General features: G+C 38.5%; 1 protein-coding gene across 1 annotated transcript; it reads right to left on the bottom strand.

The window, feature by feature from the left end:
- Positions 1–2592: 2592 nt before the first annotated feature.
- vwa7 (von Willebrand factor A domain containing 7) lies at positions 2593–20235 on the bottom strand. The gene is made up of 17 exons (XM_079825111.1): positions 20190–20235; positions 18413–18694; positions 17178–17414; positions 16533–16629; positions 16321–16449; positions 15744–15939; positions 15354–15529; positions 14377–14489; positions 13041–13157; positions 11411–11617; positions 11162–11288; positions 10371–10523; positions 10091–10183; positions 9707–9984; positions 9497–9633; positions 8176–8335; positions 2593–4423 (listed from the first exon to the last, which is right to left on the bottom strand). Exons 2-17 carry the CDS (start codon positions 18644–18646, stop codon positions 3827–3829), a joined length of 3051 nt encoding a protein of 1016 aa, XP_079681237.1. The 5' UTR covers positions 18647–18694; positions 20190–20235; the 3' UTR covers positions 2593–3826.
- Between the last annotated feature and the right edge of the window lie 214 nt (positions 20236–20449).

Genomic DNA, 20449 nt, shown 5'->3' on the forward strand with positions numbered 1-20449 from the left:
TTCTTTGAATAAACGGCACGGTCCGTATAATTTTCCCATTTATTCCTTGATGGTATGAATACTTCATAGCACAATAACATTAATATAAAATAAATTATTACAACATAAATTATATATTTATTATTATTATTGGGGTTTACATTTATAATGAGCCAGGGGGACCAATAATGATTGGTTTGCAGTGATCTGCCAACCAATCACGAGGGATTTGTCTTTTTTAAATGTAGTGGCTTCAGCCAATAGTGAGTGAGTAAATTCAAGTCAGGCCGTTGACTCTCTGGTTTCGCTGCTATTCATATGCAAATTAGAGGCGTCGCACCTCCGCGCTGTCTCTCAGCGGGGGGGTCTCCACCTACGTCATGGTTCGTTTACGACAATTTGTGGCACAGACGAACGCGACGTTCGCTGCCTCTAAATTGTCGAAAACTGCCGAAAATTAGGGAGATTTCCGGGAGTATACAGGCGTTTACGGGGTCGAAAATCCCACTTTTCATGCAGTGTTAGCCTTGACTCGAACCAACAACACAAAAAGAAAAGAAAAAAAAGGGAACAAGAGAAATTAGTGGGTATGGTACAGATACAACAATCACAACAGACACAATATGATGAGTGACCAGATCAGCTTGTTCCTCGTCGGCATAAACGAGCCCAGGATACTCAAAGAGTGACGGTGAAATGGTCACCTACAAGCTACTAGATAGTTACACAGCCCGAATTGCACTGGTCAACCCAACTTCAATACATAAATAACATAACCCAAAAGATCGAAAATGAAGGACAGAAAGAAAACATTAGTTCAAGAAACAAAACAATAACCTAATCACGAAAAAACAGCAGCACGACCTGAATTAAATCACGTGGTACGTGAGAAACACGGCGTCAAGATGCACTCGCGAATGTTCCGCTTAAAGCTTTCAATGAGCGCTTGACGCAACTCCCAACGCACGTCACCGAGACGATTACGGCGATCACTCGACTCTATCGACACCGGTAACCGGAAGAGGGGCGGGTATGACAATCTACATTTGGGATGCACTCGCGAATGTTCCGCTTAAAGCTTTCAATGAGCGCTTGACGCAACTCCCAGGACACGTCACGACGACTACAGCAAACACTCGGCTAGAGTGACACCGGTAACCGGAAGCGGGCGGGTATGACAAAGTCTACCCCCGAGGGCTTCCTGCCTAAACACTTAAATACTCCTCCTAATTACCTCATCCACCCATTCCCATATAAGGATTGTGAACGAGAAAAAAAAAAGGAAATAAAATCCCCTACTACTACATGTGGCAAGGACGAAAAAGTAGAGGAACAAGACGAGGATAAAGCCAAGCAAGAGATTAGTGTTGTATATCTGTTTTTAAAAACTTTTTTAAATAAAGGTTTCCGAGTGATATCAGATTGGTGTTTTTATTGTAGCCTACTTACCCTGTAACTACACGAAACAAGAGGGGAACAAGAACCACTTTAATTTACAGCCTGCAGATTCATACTTACCCTGTAACTACACAGATAATTACCCCTTAATTAAAAAATACTTACAGTATAAATAATGTGTTAATTTTCCTGATAATTACCCCTTTATTCCCCCAATATTACATATTGTTCCCTTATACCTACACATACTTACTTTATAGTTACACTATAATTACAGAAAATTATGCTGTAAATTCTCTTTACTTACGCAGTACTTTCCAGGCCGTAATCTAAAGCGTTACCAATCTGAATACTACCTGTTGCTAAATTGCCTGTGATTTAGTTTACATAACAGCTTTTTATTTTTTTTTATTGTAAACTCAAATACAGCCTTGTTGGTCACAGCACAATATTATGCATGGGAAGTGGGAGTGCTGGTGGACAAGCTGTACACCAGCTCAGTTGTGCTTGAGAACAGCATGTCCATGCTAGGCCAGCATGATTCCAGCTGTAACCAACATAAACCGGCTGTAACAATATGGAATTCAAACTGGTTTATGCTGGATTTTTTAGCCTTGTGTAGCTCTGAAGTAAACCAGTAAATTCAAGCTCTGGAGCATGTTAAATTAAGAGAATAAGTAACTTACATACACAATGAGATTTCCTAGCCATAAATATTGTGGCAATGTCTTTCTTTTCTCTCTCTGGGCCATACCACATTATGTTTCAGCAATGTCCAAGGGGGTGAGAACAGGCAAAAATGCCCAATGTAAAAGCACACTGTGCTTGTTGTTTCTAGTCGAAATATCTAAAAATTCTTAAATCAAGGTGTATTTACTAGATAAGTAAAATGGCATAAGATATATTTTCTCGTTATCTTGAAAATCAAATCAAAATTAAGTTAGTTTTTGCTTAAAACAAGCAAAATGATCTGCCAATGGAGTAAGAATAATAATCTTGTTTCAGATTGAAATCTTGTTTCTTGTTTCTGTGCCAAACAGAAATAAGATTATTTTTCTTACCCCATTGGTAGATAATTTTGCTTGTTTTAAGCAAAAACTCGCAAAACTTTGATTAGAGAAAAAATTTAATTTTACTTATCTAGTAAATGCATCTTGATATAAGATATTTGGACTGGAAACAAGAAAAAAATACTAAATAAGAAGAGCATTTTTTGCAGTGCAGAATTTTTATTGCTTCTAAAATAAAAGGTGGATTACACACACCATTAATTTGGCATGTTATAAACTGTGACAACTTGAAATCATTAAATTAGACTTACTTGTACATTTTTGTTTGTACTAAAATGTTGTCATTCTGACATAGTAATACAATTGTCATGTAAAGACATAATTTCCAGAATATACCATCCCTGAGAGACAATTCTTATTTTTATGTGGCTTGTGTACTAGCATAAGCACTAAAAAGTAGTATGTGTTTTGTGTCGACATATAAATGCATAATAAACAGTAAATCAAGCAAATTTTTATCTGGGATCATAGTCCAATAAACTCCTAACAGGAAAAACTAAATTCCCTAACAAAAGAAACCAAATAAAAATACAATATTTACAAAGGAAATTACCCTACAGCTTCCAAGTGTGGAAAATATATTTACAGTACTTTACAAAATATACAAAAAAAGGAGAAAAGATTGACAGCAACTTATCAACTCAAAACCAAAATGCACACTGCACACAACAGGCAGATCAACAGGCAAGCTAGCAGTAGTAACACACTGTAGCAAACACACAATGGGTTTTCTCAAACGGAAGGCTGCATCCTACGATGTCTGCGTATCTCGGCTGCTACGTCATCAAAAGTCGCTTAAGGCCTTCTCAATTTGAAGGATCCTTGGAAGGCAGCCTTCATTTTGCATCCTTTATTCGGCCTTTGCACACATTTAAATTCATTAAAATAAACTGATGGAAAACGAGTTGGTACTGAGCTTGTCTGAGTTTATTATGAAATGTAAGACAAAAATAACGTTTTGAGACATGAAAGCATACAGTAGATGTTATCTTTTGTTTTGCTGTACATTTATCACTAACACTAACTGACAATAATATAAGCTGCTGGGAGGCTGCAGACAGCTGTCATTCACTGCATTAATAGAAAGTCAATTAATATAAAGATTTGTAATACAAAGTATTTTTCCAAAATGACGTGAATGTGGGGGCAGGAACGTACGTGAGGTAGCCATGCACACTTACTAGACCGACTCATTCTAGTGTTTAATTGCTGAGGAGGACACTAGCCTACAAGCCTCAGAAGGACTGGACTGGGAAGGACGCAGTCTCGGTAGGATGCAGCCTTCCGATTGAGAAACACCCAAAAGCAAACGTGCAATACAACAACAGAGAAAGCGAGAGAAACAGGACCAGCAAAGCATCACATATACACAATACGTCTCAGAACGTAACAATAATCAAAGCTAAGTGACCCCACAACATGAGAACTAGCAATGAAGTAAATTCCCCACTGTGAGCCCCATTGTTTTCTCGTATCGCCCTCTGCTGACTGGCTATGAGAGGACAGCTTCTCATATTACCCGCTCTATCCCACAATAGCAGCTCTGCCTGAGGAGCACAACAGCCTGAGGAATAATGCATCATTACAGGCTTCCCCTTAGTCCATTCACTGATGTTCACTGGATGATCCCCATGAACTAACTGGACTCCCTCTAACATTTGATCTCCATGTTCAGCTCCTGTTCCAAGGTGGTGATTACTGATTTCTGAGGTGTCTTTTTGTGGCTGTAGCAAAGGGAGATGGACTCCTCCTGTGGTCTCTTCATAACGGTGTGGGAAATGTTGTATGCTTCTCTCTTTAGTCACTTCGGACAGAATGAGGATGCCTTCACCTTGTGCCAGCTGTATGGATGCCAGTCCAGAGTGACCTCTGTCTTTTGCTACCAGTGAGACTTTCCAGCTGCCATGAGAGCACAGGGAGGGGCAAGAGGACTCCACATGCAGGGAAGAACATGCCGGAGGAGTTTTGTCAGGCTCCTGGAATTGTAACAAGACCATGTTAAAAAACATTCGCAATGTTTAATGTAACAGGCTAGTTCACATATGAGACAGTAGACCCAAAAAGGAAATCTTGAGTCATATTTAAAAATGCATGAATGCCATTGTATTAGATGTCATGTCATCTCAATTTTTGCAAGGAGCAACTGGTTATTTTAAAACAAAAATAATTTTTAGTAATTGGACGGAATAAGTTCCCCTTAAAGATATTATGTGGATAATACATTGTGGTTATTAGCATGACTGTAACTGGAATGGAGCTATCTGTTTAACCCTCTGGTGCTCTTCGGTCACTTCTGACCTGAAAATTTTCTGTTTTGAAATGTTAAAAATCACAGCTTCATCGGAATGATATGAAACTTGGTGACTTTTCTTGCATTAGGAATGTAAACACACAAAAAAAATTGGGGTCATGATTCGAGCATGCTAATTGGTTGTAAAAAAAAAAAGTAGCGTTCATTGTCTTCGGTCATAAATTACCCCCATAGGAAATGAATGGGAAATCGGCAAAACCACAAAAATTCACCGAATATTTGTGTGTACAATCTACAAATTGGCCATAATGCTGAAAAATGTACACAGCAGTAAAGGGGTGACACTCTAAAACATCAAGAGTGTGATATTGACACATCCACTCTCTCACACACACACACACACACACACACACACACACACACACACACACACACACACACACACACACACACACACACACACACACACACACACACACACACACACACACACACACACACGCAGGGACGGACTGGGGCTAAAAAACAGCCCTGGACTTTCTCCCAAATAGGCCCATCATCCGGCCATTCTCCCTTAGCCATGCGCAACAGACACTAGCCAGGATGTACTATGCCACAATACTGTCAGACTATCAGACAAGGTATTCACAACAAGTAACATCTCAAAACCAATGATGATAATAAACTTTGATTTATAGGGTTAGGGTTAGGGTTAGGGTTAGGTTAGGGCTAACGGGCTAGTAAACTTAAGGAGTAAAGGGTGTGAAATGATGAAAATGGCTAGGCCCTATTAATTTTATCTGTGAAGCTTTCACAAACAACCACCACATTGTGCCAATTCCAAAGACAAGGAAAAACTGCACTCTGATGGAAGACAGACAGAAAGTGCAAGCTAGGATTTTTTGGTTAAACAAAAGTTGTCAATTATTTAGCCCCCTTCCTTGTATGTTAGCACGTTTAGAGTGGTAGCAATGCATGCCTGATGTTTTCCCGTTTAATTCAATACCTTAGTCTTCATTCTAGCAGAAAATGTGAGCTCATCACTACAACCTCTCATATACAACAAAGTGAATGAAAGAAATGAAAACCAATGCAATACGATGATGAATGTCCAAAAGATGACACCTACAGACTGTTTTTAAATGGGGTTGGATGCATATTTTTTGCTTTTAAACTGTGTGTGTGTGTGTGTGTGTGTGTGTGTGTGTGTGTGTGTGTGTGTGTGTGTGTGTGTGTGTACGTGTGTGTTAGATGACAGTAGGTTACAGTTTGACAAGAGTTCAGTTTGACAAAAGCACAATGTTTTGTTTTATTACGAGTGTACACAAATATAAGCAAACACTTTGCAGTTTGAATGATGTCCTGTATGAACAAAATGACGGAGTATGTATTGTTTTTATGTTTCCACTGTTCGATCGCGGCATCGCGCCCGCACCTCTCCCACACACACACACACACACACACATTAATTTTCGCGCAAGTTTTATTTATTTTTATATTGTGTATTCTCCATGTAAATTCATGCACCGAGCAGTGACGCCCGTGCCGATTCGGTTAAAACGAATACACATTCCACCCCATGCACACCCATGTTGATAGCTAGCTGACTATGCAATTCACTAAGATAGGGATAAAGGCAGCCTATTAAAATGTGTCCTGCTACTACTGGCATTTACCAGGACCTCTTGCTGGTGTGAAGTTAACTCTGTCTGTCCCTCCTCATCATGACCAGGCTGTGGAAGCTCAGGCTCAGCTTCCACTTGCTGGTCCTCTACAGTCTCAGTGTAGCTAAGTGATGTAGTGTGCTGGCAGTTGCACTGCAACCAAAAAGCCAGTAGTCTCGACTCGAGAGACTTGGAAACTTTTCCCCCATCCACCTTTCTCCTTACGTTTTCTGCTAGCCATAGACTTTTTTTTTTTTTTTTTTTTTTTTTGCCGACGGCCGGGCGACGGCCCTCAGTTGGACGGCCGTTCTGGACTTTTCCAGAACGCACAGATTACCAATCCGTCCCTGCACACATGTTTGTTTTTGTGAAATGTGAGGACATTCCATAGGCGTAATGGTTTTTATACCGTACAAACCATATTTTCTATCCCCTTACACTGCCCCTGCCCCTAAACCTAGCCCTCACAGGAGACTGTGCAGTTCACTTTCTGTGAAAAAAAACTCATTCTGTGTGATTTATAAGCATTTTGAAAAGTGAGGACATGGGGAACGTCCTCATATTTCACCCTCTTTTTGTAATACCTATGTCATACCCATGTCATTATACACATTTGTGTCCTGATATTTCACGAAAACATGCCCACACATACACACACACACACACACACACACACACACACACACACACACACACACACACACACACACACACACACACACACACACACACACACACACACACACACACACACACACACACACACACACACACACACACACCTATGAAAAACTGAACCTATGAACCACATTTTGAATTTTTCGAAATCACCGCTTCATCAGAATGATATGAAACTTGGTGACTTTTCTAGCATTAGCTATGTAAACACACAAAAATTGGGGTCATAATTCGAGCATGCTAAGTGGTCGTAAAAAAATACTCCCACTTGTGCTCTTCCGTCAAAAATGACACCATAAGAAATGAATGGGAAATCTGCTAAAACACAAATTCACAGAAAAAAAGAGAACTAGAATTCTCCATAGAGACCTCTAGTGATTACACCCATGGTTGCACGATTTCTTAAATAGAGGGCGCTAATCTGCCTTCAAAAAAATTATTTTGAAGGCCTAGTCTCTATTTTAACCTGAAATACTGCAATAATATATTTTTTTTTAATTACAATTATTTTTTTTTATTGTTTTTTATCATTTTCAATGGAAAAAATAGACCATAATTATTGCATAAATATTAAAAAATACCATCAAATCATCTTAAAATACAAAATTAAAAAGAAAAAATATTATTGAAGAAAAATAAATTGCATTGGTTTTACTGGGGTGGAGGAAGTTTAATTTTTAGGTGTCTGGTCACTTATGACCGGGAAGACAACCAATGCAACCCCTAAACGAAGAGCACCAGAGGGTTAATATAACTGTAACACTTTACAATACAATTCAGTGTATTAACATTTAGTTAATGTATCCTGAACAACAATACATTTAAAAAAAAAAATCCACTGCATTTATTAATCTTCCATCCATTCTCCAAATCACCAGAACCTAAGCCAGCATCTCATCGCAAGTTGGGGAAACACCATGAACAGATGGCTAGTCCATCACAGGGTACACACATTCACATTCTCTCTCACACCTATGGACAATTTAGTGTCTCCAATTCTCATCTATGTATTTGGATTGAGGGAGAAACTCACACAGAAACTGGGGGAAAGGAAACGCCAATGAAATGGCTCCTGGCTCAGCCAGGACTTGAACCTGGGACCTTCTTCATTACAAAACATTGTGATGGTTCTTACCTCCGGTATCACTGTCAGGTGTACCACAGCATAGTTTAAGTCTGGTGAGTCTTCAGCTTGAACAGTCAGAGTCAGGGTGATTGCCTTCCCTGTCGGAGCATTATGAGGGGTCCTTATCTCAACCTCCCTCTTCACAGAGCTCTTCACACCGATAAACAGCCTAAAAAGGAATAATTGTGAGGGACATATCTAATATCTGGAATATGAAAGAACACTATATTGCCAAAAGTATTGGGACACCCCTCGAAATCATTGTATTTAGGTGTTCCAATGACTTCCATGGCCAATGGTGTATAAAATCAAGCACTAGGCATGCAGACTGCTTCTACAAACATTTGTGAAAGAATGGGTTGCTCTCAGGAGCTCAATGAATTCAAACATGGTACCGTGATAGGTTGCTACCTGAGCAATAAGTTCATGCGTAAAATTTCCTCACTACTAAATATTCCATGGTCAACTGTTGAGAAATTGGGAACAACAGCAACTCAGCCACAAAGTGCTAGGCCACGTAAAATCACAGAGCGGGGTCAGTGCATGCTGAGGCGCACAGTGCACAGAAGTCGCTAACTTTCTGCATGGTCAATAGCAACAGACCTCCAAACTTTGTGTGGCCTAAAGCATGCCGCCACTAGACTTTAGAGCAGTGGAGACGTGTTCTCTGGAGTGACCAATCACGTGTCTCTGTCTGGCAATCCGATGGACGAGTCTGGTTTTGCTGGTTGCCAGGAGAACAGTACTTGTCTGACTGCATTGTGCCAAGTGTAAAATTTAGTGGAGGGGGGGGATTATGGTGTGGGGTTGCTTTTCAGGAGTTGGGCTTGGCTCCTTAGGTCCAGTGAAAGGAACACTTAATTCTTCAGTATACCAAGACAATTTCATACTCCCAACTTTGTGGGAACAGTTTGGGGATGGCCCATTTCTGTTCTAACATGACTGCACACCAGTGCATAAAGCAAGGTCCATAAAGACATGGATGAGTGAGTTTGGTGTGGAGGAATTTGACTGGCCTGCTCGTCCAACATCAGTACCTGACCTAACAAAGGCACTTTTAACACACTCCTAAACCTTGTGGAAAGCCTTTCCAGAAGTGTTGAAGCTGTTATAGCTGCAAAAGGTGGGCCAACTCCATATTAAACCCTATGGATTAAGAATGGTATGTCATTAAAGTTTATGTGCATGTAAAGGCAAGCGTCCCAAAACTTTTGGCAATATAGTGTATATTCATCTTTAACCAAACTATTGATAAACAGGTAGACCTTATTTTAGTGAAACCTGTAGTATTTGTGTCATTTAACTAGCTCTTTCTTTCTACCTTTCTCACCTGTGTTGGTCTCGGTGGGAGAGATACCCAAGGTCATCTTCTGCTGAAAGACTGAAGTGACGGTTGGGACCATGATTAAATATTTCAAACTGCACAGTCGAACTGTGACCTGGGAGAAGTTGTGGAGCAGAGAGCACCTGGGGACAAGGGGAACTTTTCATTTGGCTGTTTGACATTTTGCCAGTACATTATTCTCAAATTCACTAATACCTGTATTTGTACGTGTGTTGGTTGAATCATCTCAGAGGAAACTCTTTCGAGCAGGTTGCCCCTACCATCCTTTCCAGAGAGACGCATGGTAAATGGCATCCTGGGAACTGAGTCCATGTAGCCCACTAACTCCTCTCCAGACCAATGAGAAGATGAGGAGTTCAGCAAAACTTTCTGCAGGCTCTCGCCTTTGGGTCCCAACAGGGTCATGTGACTGAATGAAGCCTCCTCATTGGGTGAGAGGCCTGTCACCGCAACCACTAAAAATACTGGGACTCCTGAGAAGAAATCTGAGGGTAAGAACTCAACTCAACAACAATGAAAATGTAAATTGTAAACTAAATGCAACATTACACAAATGGCTCAGGGAACAATGACAAAGACCTGCTATAGGACTGCCCTCCGTTTTCCTTAGTCCTGGATGTGTCTCATTAGATTCTTTTGCAAAATAGTACAGGAAGTCCAAGCTGCTATCACCTACAGAACATCAGTTAATGCCACTTTGGAAAAACTTGAAGAAATTTGAAACACATTTAGCCATTTCCAACAAAAAGAATAGCATAGAATAGCACAAAAATGTGTGTATAGGCTTACACACATCACTTTTTTGTTACTTATTTTTAATACTAACTTAATTCTATTAAGTTAAGACTGGCATATTTACCAAGGATGCTGAATGTAGTTGGTCCAGTGGCTTTGATCGAAAGCTGCCATATACCTATCTCTAGTGGAGGCAGCAGGCTTATTCTGTATAGACCCTTTGATGAGTCCAGCATTGCCAGAGGACCATCACTTCCAGGAAGATATTGTTGAAAACCTGAGAGAGAAAGATACATCACATCCAGAGTTACTTACAAATGAGGAATACTACAATTCAAATGATTCATCCTGGAGAGACTGTAACATGTGAAGTGGTTGAATACGAAGTTACATAGTCGTTTAGAAAGGTGCAATATAGTACAGAGATGTAGGTGATACAGACTAAAGCAGAGAGAGAATAAAGTGGTTTAAGATGAAGTGCATCAGCTCTTGTAAGTGTAAGTGTGTAAGTGTTTTAATAAAGGTACAGATTGGGCCCTCTTTGTATAGTTATTGGAAACTTGTCTTTGGGAAACATGTCTGCACTGGGCCGAATCCCGGGCGGAGAGGTGCGAGTAGAACCAGAGGAGTTAATTATGGAGGCCTGAGACAATAGTTGTGTTGTTGCAAGTGCAAGTTCTCCAGCTTTCCTCTAGTTTATTCACTTAATTACAGTAATTGACTATTGACTGTAATTTTTGAGTTTACCCTGGGATAACCTTTAAGAATAGAGTGTGGCAGTTTGGTCTTTGTGACTTGGTATGTTAAGTTAATCTGGAAATCAAATGACCCTATATAAGGTAATGTTCATTGGAGAATATTTGTCGATGTTTTTTTTTTTTTTTTTTTTTTAGTTCTCTACGTTAGTGTGAGTACCTGAGGGACTGACAAGCTCACAATGTGTGAGCTGACCAGTGATGTGCAGCATAACTTTTGTCACAGCCTTGTCCACTCTGAAGGAGTTTGAAGAATCCGATTCACCCTCTGTGTGAAGCAGAGTCACCTATTTAGAGAAAGAAACATGGTTATGAAGAATCCTGTGTCCAGAATCCTGACTGTATGAAATTCTTGAAACAGGCCGACTTTATGGTCTTTCGGTCCTTTCGCGTTTCCAGTTGACTGTACCTTGCTGGAGGTAGTGGTGTCTTCTACAATGGCTGATACTTTGTGGATGTCTTTGTTTGTCGTGAAGATGGTCATTCCTCCAGATAAAGATGAAAGAGAGGAATACAGAGAGAATCTACCAGGAGATAAAGTTTCTCTTCTTTTTATCTTTCTTAACCCTCTTTCTCGTCCTTTGAGGCTTAGATCCTCAGTGAGCAAGAAGTTCACCTAGCACATGTTTTGAGATTAGATGGATGAAAACACTATCCTGAACATAGCTGCCTACATAGACAACTCCTTTCTAAGGCAGCTTCCTAGCTAAAATGGAACTTCATAAATGAATCTGGAATATGTATCAAATCCAGCTTTCCACATAAGTGACTCAATGCAGTTTGGCGTTAGCATGCTGCTAGGAAAACAACAAACTCTCTAATAAACACACATAACACACAAAGATTGAATAAATAGTATTTTTTTAATTAGACTGAACTTTTTCCATTAACTCTTTCCCCGCCAGCATTTAAAAAAAAAGTTGCCAGCCAGCGCCAGAGGTTTGATCATTTTCACAAAAATGCAATGGCCCATAGAATATTTTGAATTTATCTGAGCATACAATATATCAAAAGAAAGAGCAGACCCTCTGCTTTTAAAGGCCCACTGAAGTGTCTTGAAACGCGCAGCATTATTCAATGTGTTGACGTAATTTCCCCAGAAACGGCTCCAGCTGTAAGCAGCTCCTCCCCCTTTTTGAAACAGCCAATAGCGTTTTGTTAATACCACAGTTTGACTAGAGCCTTTCTGTTTGGTAAAGCCACAGTTTCCTCCTAATCTCTAACCGTTTATCATCATAATCTCCTCCATATCGCTTTGAAATACAGCACTCTGTGCAGAATTTAAATGGATCCGATATGTTTTGTTGTCTCGCGCATATGATCCGCGCTGCGCTCTTGTGTCTCTAGACCAGAGCCGTTGGTGTGTGTGTGTGTGTGTGTGTGTGTGTGCTGCGACGGTGCGCGTGAAACTAACGTCTTCATTTGCTTCTTCATTTGCGACTTCATTTGCCTCAACTGAAAGCATTACATGTCTGAATCGTTTCCTACGGTGGCCCAGTAGTGCACAACACAACGAAATTTAAAAAGCATACATAAGTTCACAACACAACGAAATAAATCCACAACACAACGGAATGAAACCACAACACAACGAAATCAAGCCACAACACAACGAAAAATCCACAACACAACGAAAAGTCCACAATTAAAAAGGGTCAAAAGGGAAATGTCACCTGGGTTGACATTTCATTCAGTAACATTAGATAGTTTTGATTTATATGCTGATTAATGTTGATGATCACATTATTTTACATATGCATCTCCTTACATAGGATCGCTTGTTTTTTTTTTGTCTTCTTCGCCTTTGCTTTAATCAAGAGATTCTGTACTCATTCAGAAGATGTGTAATAGCGCCCCCTAGCGTATAACAGTGAAAACACAGAAACCCGAAAAATTCTGTGTTTGGCGGGGAAGTGTTTTCTTACAAATAACTAAACAAAAAAATTCTGTGTTTAGCGGGGAAAGAGTTAATACTTCTCATTATTGAATGTATAATAGCATTTCTGTTGCTTTGAATGTAGCCAGTGTTTGTGAGTTACCTTTGTTTGCTTCTCCAGTATGAGAGCCTGGACTGCTCTCTGCAGATGATGGTCTTTAGGAGAGGCGTCTGTGAATACAAATATCTCTGACAGCGGAGGGCTATGGGTCAGAGCCAACTGATCCACAGACACATTCACACACATAAGACACACACAGATAGAGACACACTTAGATTGTACATCATTGTAATTAGTACTCAATTGATTTTATTTATCTCAACCATGGCATTATAACCACACCGCATGCAGAATTATTAGGCACGTTGATTTTCTGATCATATTTTTTTTTCCAGGCACATTTTAAACCACATTAATCTTAATAACGACTATTCATTTTGTATTTAATCCTTTATAAGTGATATATAATTGTTCATGAAGGCTGGAAATGAAAAACACCTTATATTCAGGTGTTCAGAATTATTAGGCACGTTTTCTTTTACAGATAAAATGAGCCAAAAAAGAGATTTAACTCAGACTGAAAAGTCGAAATGTATTAAATGCCCATAAAAAGGATGCAATATTAATGCAGTAGGCATTGTAGTTAAGGCATGACCATTGGACAGTGAAATGCTCATTGGGTCTGCAGGGTCAGACAAAAACAGGTGGTGAAGAAAAGACACATGTTAACTGCAAAAGAATTAAGAATTAAGGTGAATAATTAAGTGTGAAACCATCAGGAACCCTTTAGTCTCCAGCTCCATCATTTTCCAGAACTGCAACCTACCTGGAGTCTCCAGAAGTGCAAGGTGTCAGGAACTCAGAGACTTAAGTTTGGTGAAGAATCCTAAAAAATGACCCCCACTTAATAAGAATCAATTATATATCACTTATAAATGATTAAATACAAAATTAATAGTAGTTATTAAGATTAATGTGGTTTGGAATTGGTAAAATGTGGCTGAAAAAAAAAAAGATCAAAAAACCAACGTAAACCAACTAATAATTCTGCACGCAGTGTATATATCAAAATGTACACTCATAAGTAAGATTTTTATTCATTACATTCAAGTTATATATTTTAGTATATGCGCTCCATAGGATTGCGGACTAGCACAATGGTTTACTATTTTAGTCAACTAGTAAATAGGGAAAGGTTTTTTTTATTAAATGATTTAATTCGAAGAGGTTTGTGCTGTTTATCTTCCTTACATTTTTCCAATTTACCATACCATGAAAAACTTCCTCACCCTCAAAATGCTGATTGGTGGTCCAAAAATATGGGGTTTTCCCTTGTTATTATATCAGTAGTAAGTCTGATATAATTGTGTTTAGTTGTGTTCAGTGTTTTCTCATAATGTCAGAGAATGTCTGATCACAATTTTATGGTTAGGCCTACCTGAAGAGCAGAGAGACACATCTCTGGTTCATCCCCACCTCCAAGAGCCGTCAGATCCTCCATGAATTGCATGAACTGATGAGGGTCATCTGTCTCCATTACTGGCCCAAAACCTATGATATAACAGACTTCATCATCAGTGTGCACAACACAGAATTAAATATAAATACATCTAATTTGTCTTTGAATTTTTACATATGCCAGTTGCACATATTGTTGAAGTGACACAACAAAGTTTACTAAAAGGGCTTTCGCACCGGGTAGTTCAGGGAACTTAGTTATAGGAACTTACTACCAGGGTGGTAGAACTACCAGACGCGCTTGTTGTTGTGACTTTTATTTTGATGGCGCTGAGAACGCCAGAGCCTAAGCACACAGCTCTCACATTCTCTTTCTTCATTAGTTTACAATCTGTTTAACAATCCTGTCTAATACGTTATAAGATAGAACTGTTATACAAAGAAAGTAGACAGTACATGAAAAAGTATTAGCGTTTGCCGTGTGGTTGATGTCCAATGTCGCTAGCTGAGCAGAAATACATAATCATGTTTCGCTTGGTCCCCTCAAAGTTGTGTTGGAATTTTCTCTTAAGCGTAAAGGTGGAGAGGTCCATCTATGGAGAGGTTATTATATGTAGAAAATATGTAGGCTATAATCAGTGTGTATAAACAGCTTTTTTTTAAATGCCGGATGCTGGTTTTTCGCACATCAGTGTACACTTACGTCACTGGTAGTTCCTATTGTGCTGGGTTAGACCCTACTGTGAAGTAGGAGCTAAATTAGTTCCCCCAAAAGAAGTTCCAAGAACTAAAATCGTTCCTAGTTCCTGTGGTGTGAACATGACAAATCCGGGCACTTCCACCATTAGTTCTAGGAACTATGAAAAGGTTCTTCTGGTGCGAAAGCCCCTAAACTCAGAATAGGTTTTTGTTCAGTGTTATAATGTGCTTGTTATAGGCAGAGGATATCACTCTAACCAGGGTCATGAAAAGGCACCAGGATGAAGGTGCCAGGCAGACTAGTGCGTTGGCTCTTTTCACGGGCCTGTATGATGGAGAAGGCTCGGAGACGTGCAGCTGTGATCTCCTCAAACATGCTGCCGGTGGTATCCATGACGAAGACCAATGCTGGGGGCTGCTGGACACTGAAAAGCCTACAGGTTTCCACAGACTACATCAGTTATGTGTTTTGCATATTTGGACAACTTTCAGTAAACTAGCAACAGGAAAGTAAAACTTCACAGACAGACCAACCTTTTCTCATGCACTCAATACAAAAAAGAGGTGTCTAAAGTAAAACAGAAATTCCTTTCTTGCCTCATAGATCACTGTAAGCAGTATTTAAGTTAAACTGAAGTGACCTCTGACCTGAGGAAGCTTTTGGGCCCCACCTCTTTGCGGAGGTCTTGGAGCACTCTGAGGGTTGCTGTGGTAGCCAGATGGGCAGCTTCTTTATGGAGGAAGTGATGAGGGGAGAACAGCGGAGATGTGCTGTCTTTGTTGATTCCTCCTTCAGCTCCTTGGTGACGACTACTGTCCAAAATTCCTCCGTGACTGCACTTGCCTTTAAATAGCAAGACAACGCTTTTCTTATAAGTAACTTACTAAATCATCAGAATGAATCATAACTCAGTTTACCTTTACTAATTCAGCAGATATGGTTCTCGAAACTGACTTACAAATAAGGGGATCAAAATTTGCATATTTATTCATTCCAGTAATTGTATTTGTTGTTGGCATTATAAAAAAATAATAAATTAATCATTATTAAATAAATATCTCAAAAGTAACATTACAGTAAGAAATAATGTCACAATGCAAAATCTTATCGTAAAAATAGGTTTCATTTTCTTTAGCCAAAATATAAGTCATTTTTTTTTAACTTTTAGGTGAAATGCGTTTAGGACATGTTTTAGTAACTCAAGTTACACGATGATGCCTATACCTGGAGGTTTGACAGGGTAAGTGCTGAAATAGCCAGTAGTCAGTAGCGGTTCTGTCTGGCGAATCATTTCCTCCAGGAGATTGCTGTAACAGCTAAATCTGTAGCATTGTGCACAGGTAGGGGTGTCCCCTGCAAACAATAGAGATTTATTTAGTTACAATAAGATATTTTTGGTGAATAGTGACTGTTTCATGATATTACAAGGGAGTCACCTGAGGCTACAGGAACTGAAGGCTCTTCTGGGTGAAGAAGGTGGAGATACAGGGCTTGCTGACCCATCTCCACCCAGTTACTGTGACTGTAGAAGTCCTGTACACAAACATATGCACACAAAAAAAGTAAGAATAATAATAAATAAGAATCTTGTTTTACATTTTGAGCCTTGTAATCTCTTTATGTATTTTAAAGGCATTTTTGTTCTTTATTATGATTGGACAGTTGACACAGAGACAGGAATTGATAGGAGAAGGGAATGGGATTGGTATTGGACCCTGAGCCAGGACTTGAACTTGGGTCACATGAAGCACAATTCCATACTTGTTGGAGCACTGCTTGCAAGGTTATATTTCCGACATAATTTTATTATTTTAAAATACTTTCTGCTATCCAAGCAAATATGTAACTATTAGGAAACCATCATTGATAGATTTCCCCTGAAAGGTGTGAATACGGTGACTGGTACTAGCTAAAACAAAACTCCTGACACAACATTGGCTCCACCAATGTCATGAGTTTGGGGTGGAAATATCCTAGAAACCTGTTTGAAAACAGTCATTAATTCTTACAATTCTGACTGGTGACACTGGTGGCACAGACGTACATTAAAAACAGTGTATTACATATATGTGTTAGCCAACCTGTAATGAGTGAAAAAGCTGGCCCAGACTGTGTCTAGCCCCCTGATACTCTTTAGCCTGGGCCAGCAGCAGGGTCTTGCTCCAGAACTCTCGCAGCATCTGCGTGGCTCCTTCCACCCTCTCAGAGTCAAAGTGGTACACTGGATCAGACCGTGTGGCGCTTAGGAAGTCCATGGCAGCGTTAGCGCTTGCTACCTCACCCACAGCATGCCAAAACCCCCGACCAAGCCCAGTATACTGGAACAAAAAGATCAGTGAGATCAATACTCACAATATACACATAATCTCCATAAGACTAGTATGACTTTTGTCGCTACAAACATAGAGGTCTATATATATATATAGGCCAAAAAAGAAAGTCGCTGTTTGGTCTTTAATAGGCAAATGCTTAAGAGTCTATTGGATCATTATTGCAGTGATTATTATGTTTTTAGCATGTTATATGTTTGGCAACAGTTCTTCTAATCCTTCTAATCTTTTCCCCTGTCTTGTTTAAGTGAGCTCACCGTTTGTCTTAAATACCTGCCTGTTGTCTTAGTTGGGGGTCAGCTTTGTTCTGTTCAGTTCTCATTATGTTTCCTTTATGCTGAGTTAAAGCTTATTTTGCTGACCTCAGTTTAGTTAAGTCTAGCTAGCGAATTTGTTAGATTAAGTTGATTAACTTTATATTTGGTATTGGTGTTTTTTCTTTATTTTTTTTGGGTACAATAAAACCCATTTTTTTGTTGGAAACTTAGTGTCCTCGTGTCTGACTACCTGGCTATCTTACCTATGGCCATATTCCAGGATGACAATGTCAAGATTCATCAGGCTCAAATTGTGAACGAATGGTTTAATTAATTTATAGTAATAAAGACAGAGAGAGAAACAAAAAACTCTGTGCGGTCCAATTCAATGTATTCCACTTTATTTTAGCCTACTCAATCGAAATATTAGTTCTTTCCTGTCAAACGCTCAGTCAGAACATTATAGTTGCCCTATAGGCATCCTAAACTGGTCATTGGACGCAACACACATTGAAAATATCTGTGCTAAACTTATTCTTAGCCTATAGCTCAGTCACTGGCATGTAAAAATGTAGACTTTAATAGCTAAGGACACATTATTTAGTCACCTAGCGTGAAATTTAGTCGCATATGCGAGTGATTTAGCTACTCACAACCTTCAGAATATTACCAGAATCAATTGCATTCAGCAGTAAAAGAACTGGAAAAATTCAACAGCATGAAACCTACCAACTCCTCGTTATTTAAATCATGTTGATGATCCTCCATTCTGCTCAGAGTTTCCATTGTGATGTTGAGTATAGCTTGTTCTGTCATGTACTGGTGTGTGTATGAATCCCAGGACAACGTAAGTACGCGTGACCAGAAGTTGGGCAGGAAGGCTTGACATATTGGCATATAGATGAACAGGACCAGGGCACACAGGTGGGTCAAAGCCGAGGAGCCCATTCTTTCACACATCATTCCGCACCGGTCAAAACACCTGAACTGTTATAGAAAGATGCATCACACCTGCAAAGGATGATGAGACAGTGCTCACGATAAGGCTCAAACAAGCTGTTGGTATCTACAGGATGTGATAAGCTGCTTTACCATACACACACCACTCTATCCAGCTCTCCATAGCTGCATACATACAAACATATATTTTGGCCTATTTAAATAAACAAAGCAGTGGTGGCACATAATATTAACAATAATATCTCATATTCATTTTTCAATTTCAGTTTATTTTGCTGTTAATGATTTAAACAACAGAATGAATCTTATATTCAAAATTAATAAGTTATAGTTTGAGACCAAATGTTTGGTCATGTTTGACCAAAAAACTTATTTCGTATACAATACATATTCTGTATATCAAAAGTTTGGAAACATTACTATTTTTTATGTTTTTGATAGAAGTCTCTTATGCTCATCAAGCCTGCATTTATTTGATCAAAAATACAGAAAAACATTAGGCTAATTTTGTGAAATATTATTATAATTGAATTGTTTTCTATTTTAATATACTTTAAAGTATAATTTATTTCCTTGATGCAAAGCTGAATTTTCATCAGCCATAACTCCAGTCTTCAGTCTCATGATCCTTCAGAAATCATTGTTATATGCTGATTTATTATCAATATTGGAAACAGTTGTGCTACTTATTTTTTTTTTTCAGGATTCTTTGATGAATAAAAAGTAAAAAAAAGAAAAAAAAAAAGAATAGCATTTATTTAAAATAGAATTATTTGTAACAATATACTCTACCTTCAAAAGTTTGGGGTCAGTAAATTTTATTCAGCAAAGATGTGTTAAATTGATCAAAAGTGAGAGTAAAGTTGTATATTGTTAGAAAATATTTATATTTTGAACAAATGCTGTTCTTTTAAACTTTTTATTCATCATTGAATCCTGAAAAAAAAATTCACAGGTTTAAAAAAATATTATATTTTTTTATATCATATTGTTTCCAGCATTGATAATAACTGCATTAAATCAGCATATTAGAAATTATTTCTAAAGGATCATGTAACACTGATTGGAGTAATGGCTGATGAAAATTCAGCTTTACATCACAGAAATAAATGATACTTTAAAGTAGATTAAAATAGAAAACTGTTATCTTAAATTGTAATATTTCACAATATTACTGTTTTGTTTTTATGCATTTTTTTATCAAATAAATGTGGGTTTGATGAACATAAGAGACTTCTATCAAAAACATGAAAAATAGTAATCTTCCAAACTTTTGACCAGTACATTCATTTAACTTTCAATTCCAGCTACTGTATTAAAACAATGCAGAACATCCACTATAAAACCATACAATTAAATTATAATATTTTTTTTTTTGCTTGACAGATTTGGGTGTGGCTTCATCCCCCTGCTCTGTGTTTCAAGTGCTGATTAAATTTAAACTTAATTTCTTTTTGTCATAATGCAACCATGAATTTCTAATACTTTTACAGAGTGCTGTAACATATAACAAAAGAGATATAAAACACAGATATTTTTTTCTTACCTCTACTGGCTTCTTTTCTTTTTGTGGTCTCAGTCTGGCTTTTTTCAGCTTGTATTTTCGTGCTTGTAACCATTTGACAGTTTCAAACTCCAATCAGCTATTAGAAAAGCTTTGTGCACGTTGTGGTTTTTACCCACAGACTGTCTCCTCACCACATGATGTGCAGTCTTTTGAATAACAGAAGCTGAATAACAAGTTTTAAGACTTGTTTTTTTTAAATATATTTCTAGAGGTGCTGCTAAGCTAAAGAGACAGAAACA

This window comes from Gobio gobio, assembly GCF_949357685.1.
Source record: "Gobio gobio genome assembly, chromosome: 9".
In the NCBI taxonomy this organism is placed as follows: Eukaryota; Metazoa; Chordata; class Actinopteri; order Cypriniformes; family Gobionidae; genus Gobio; species Gobio gobio.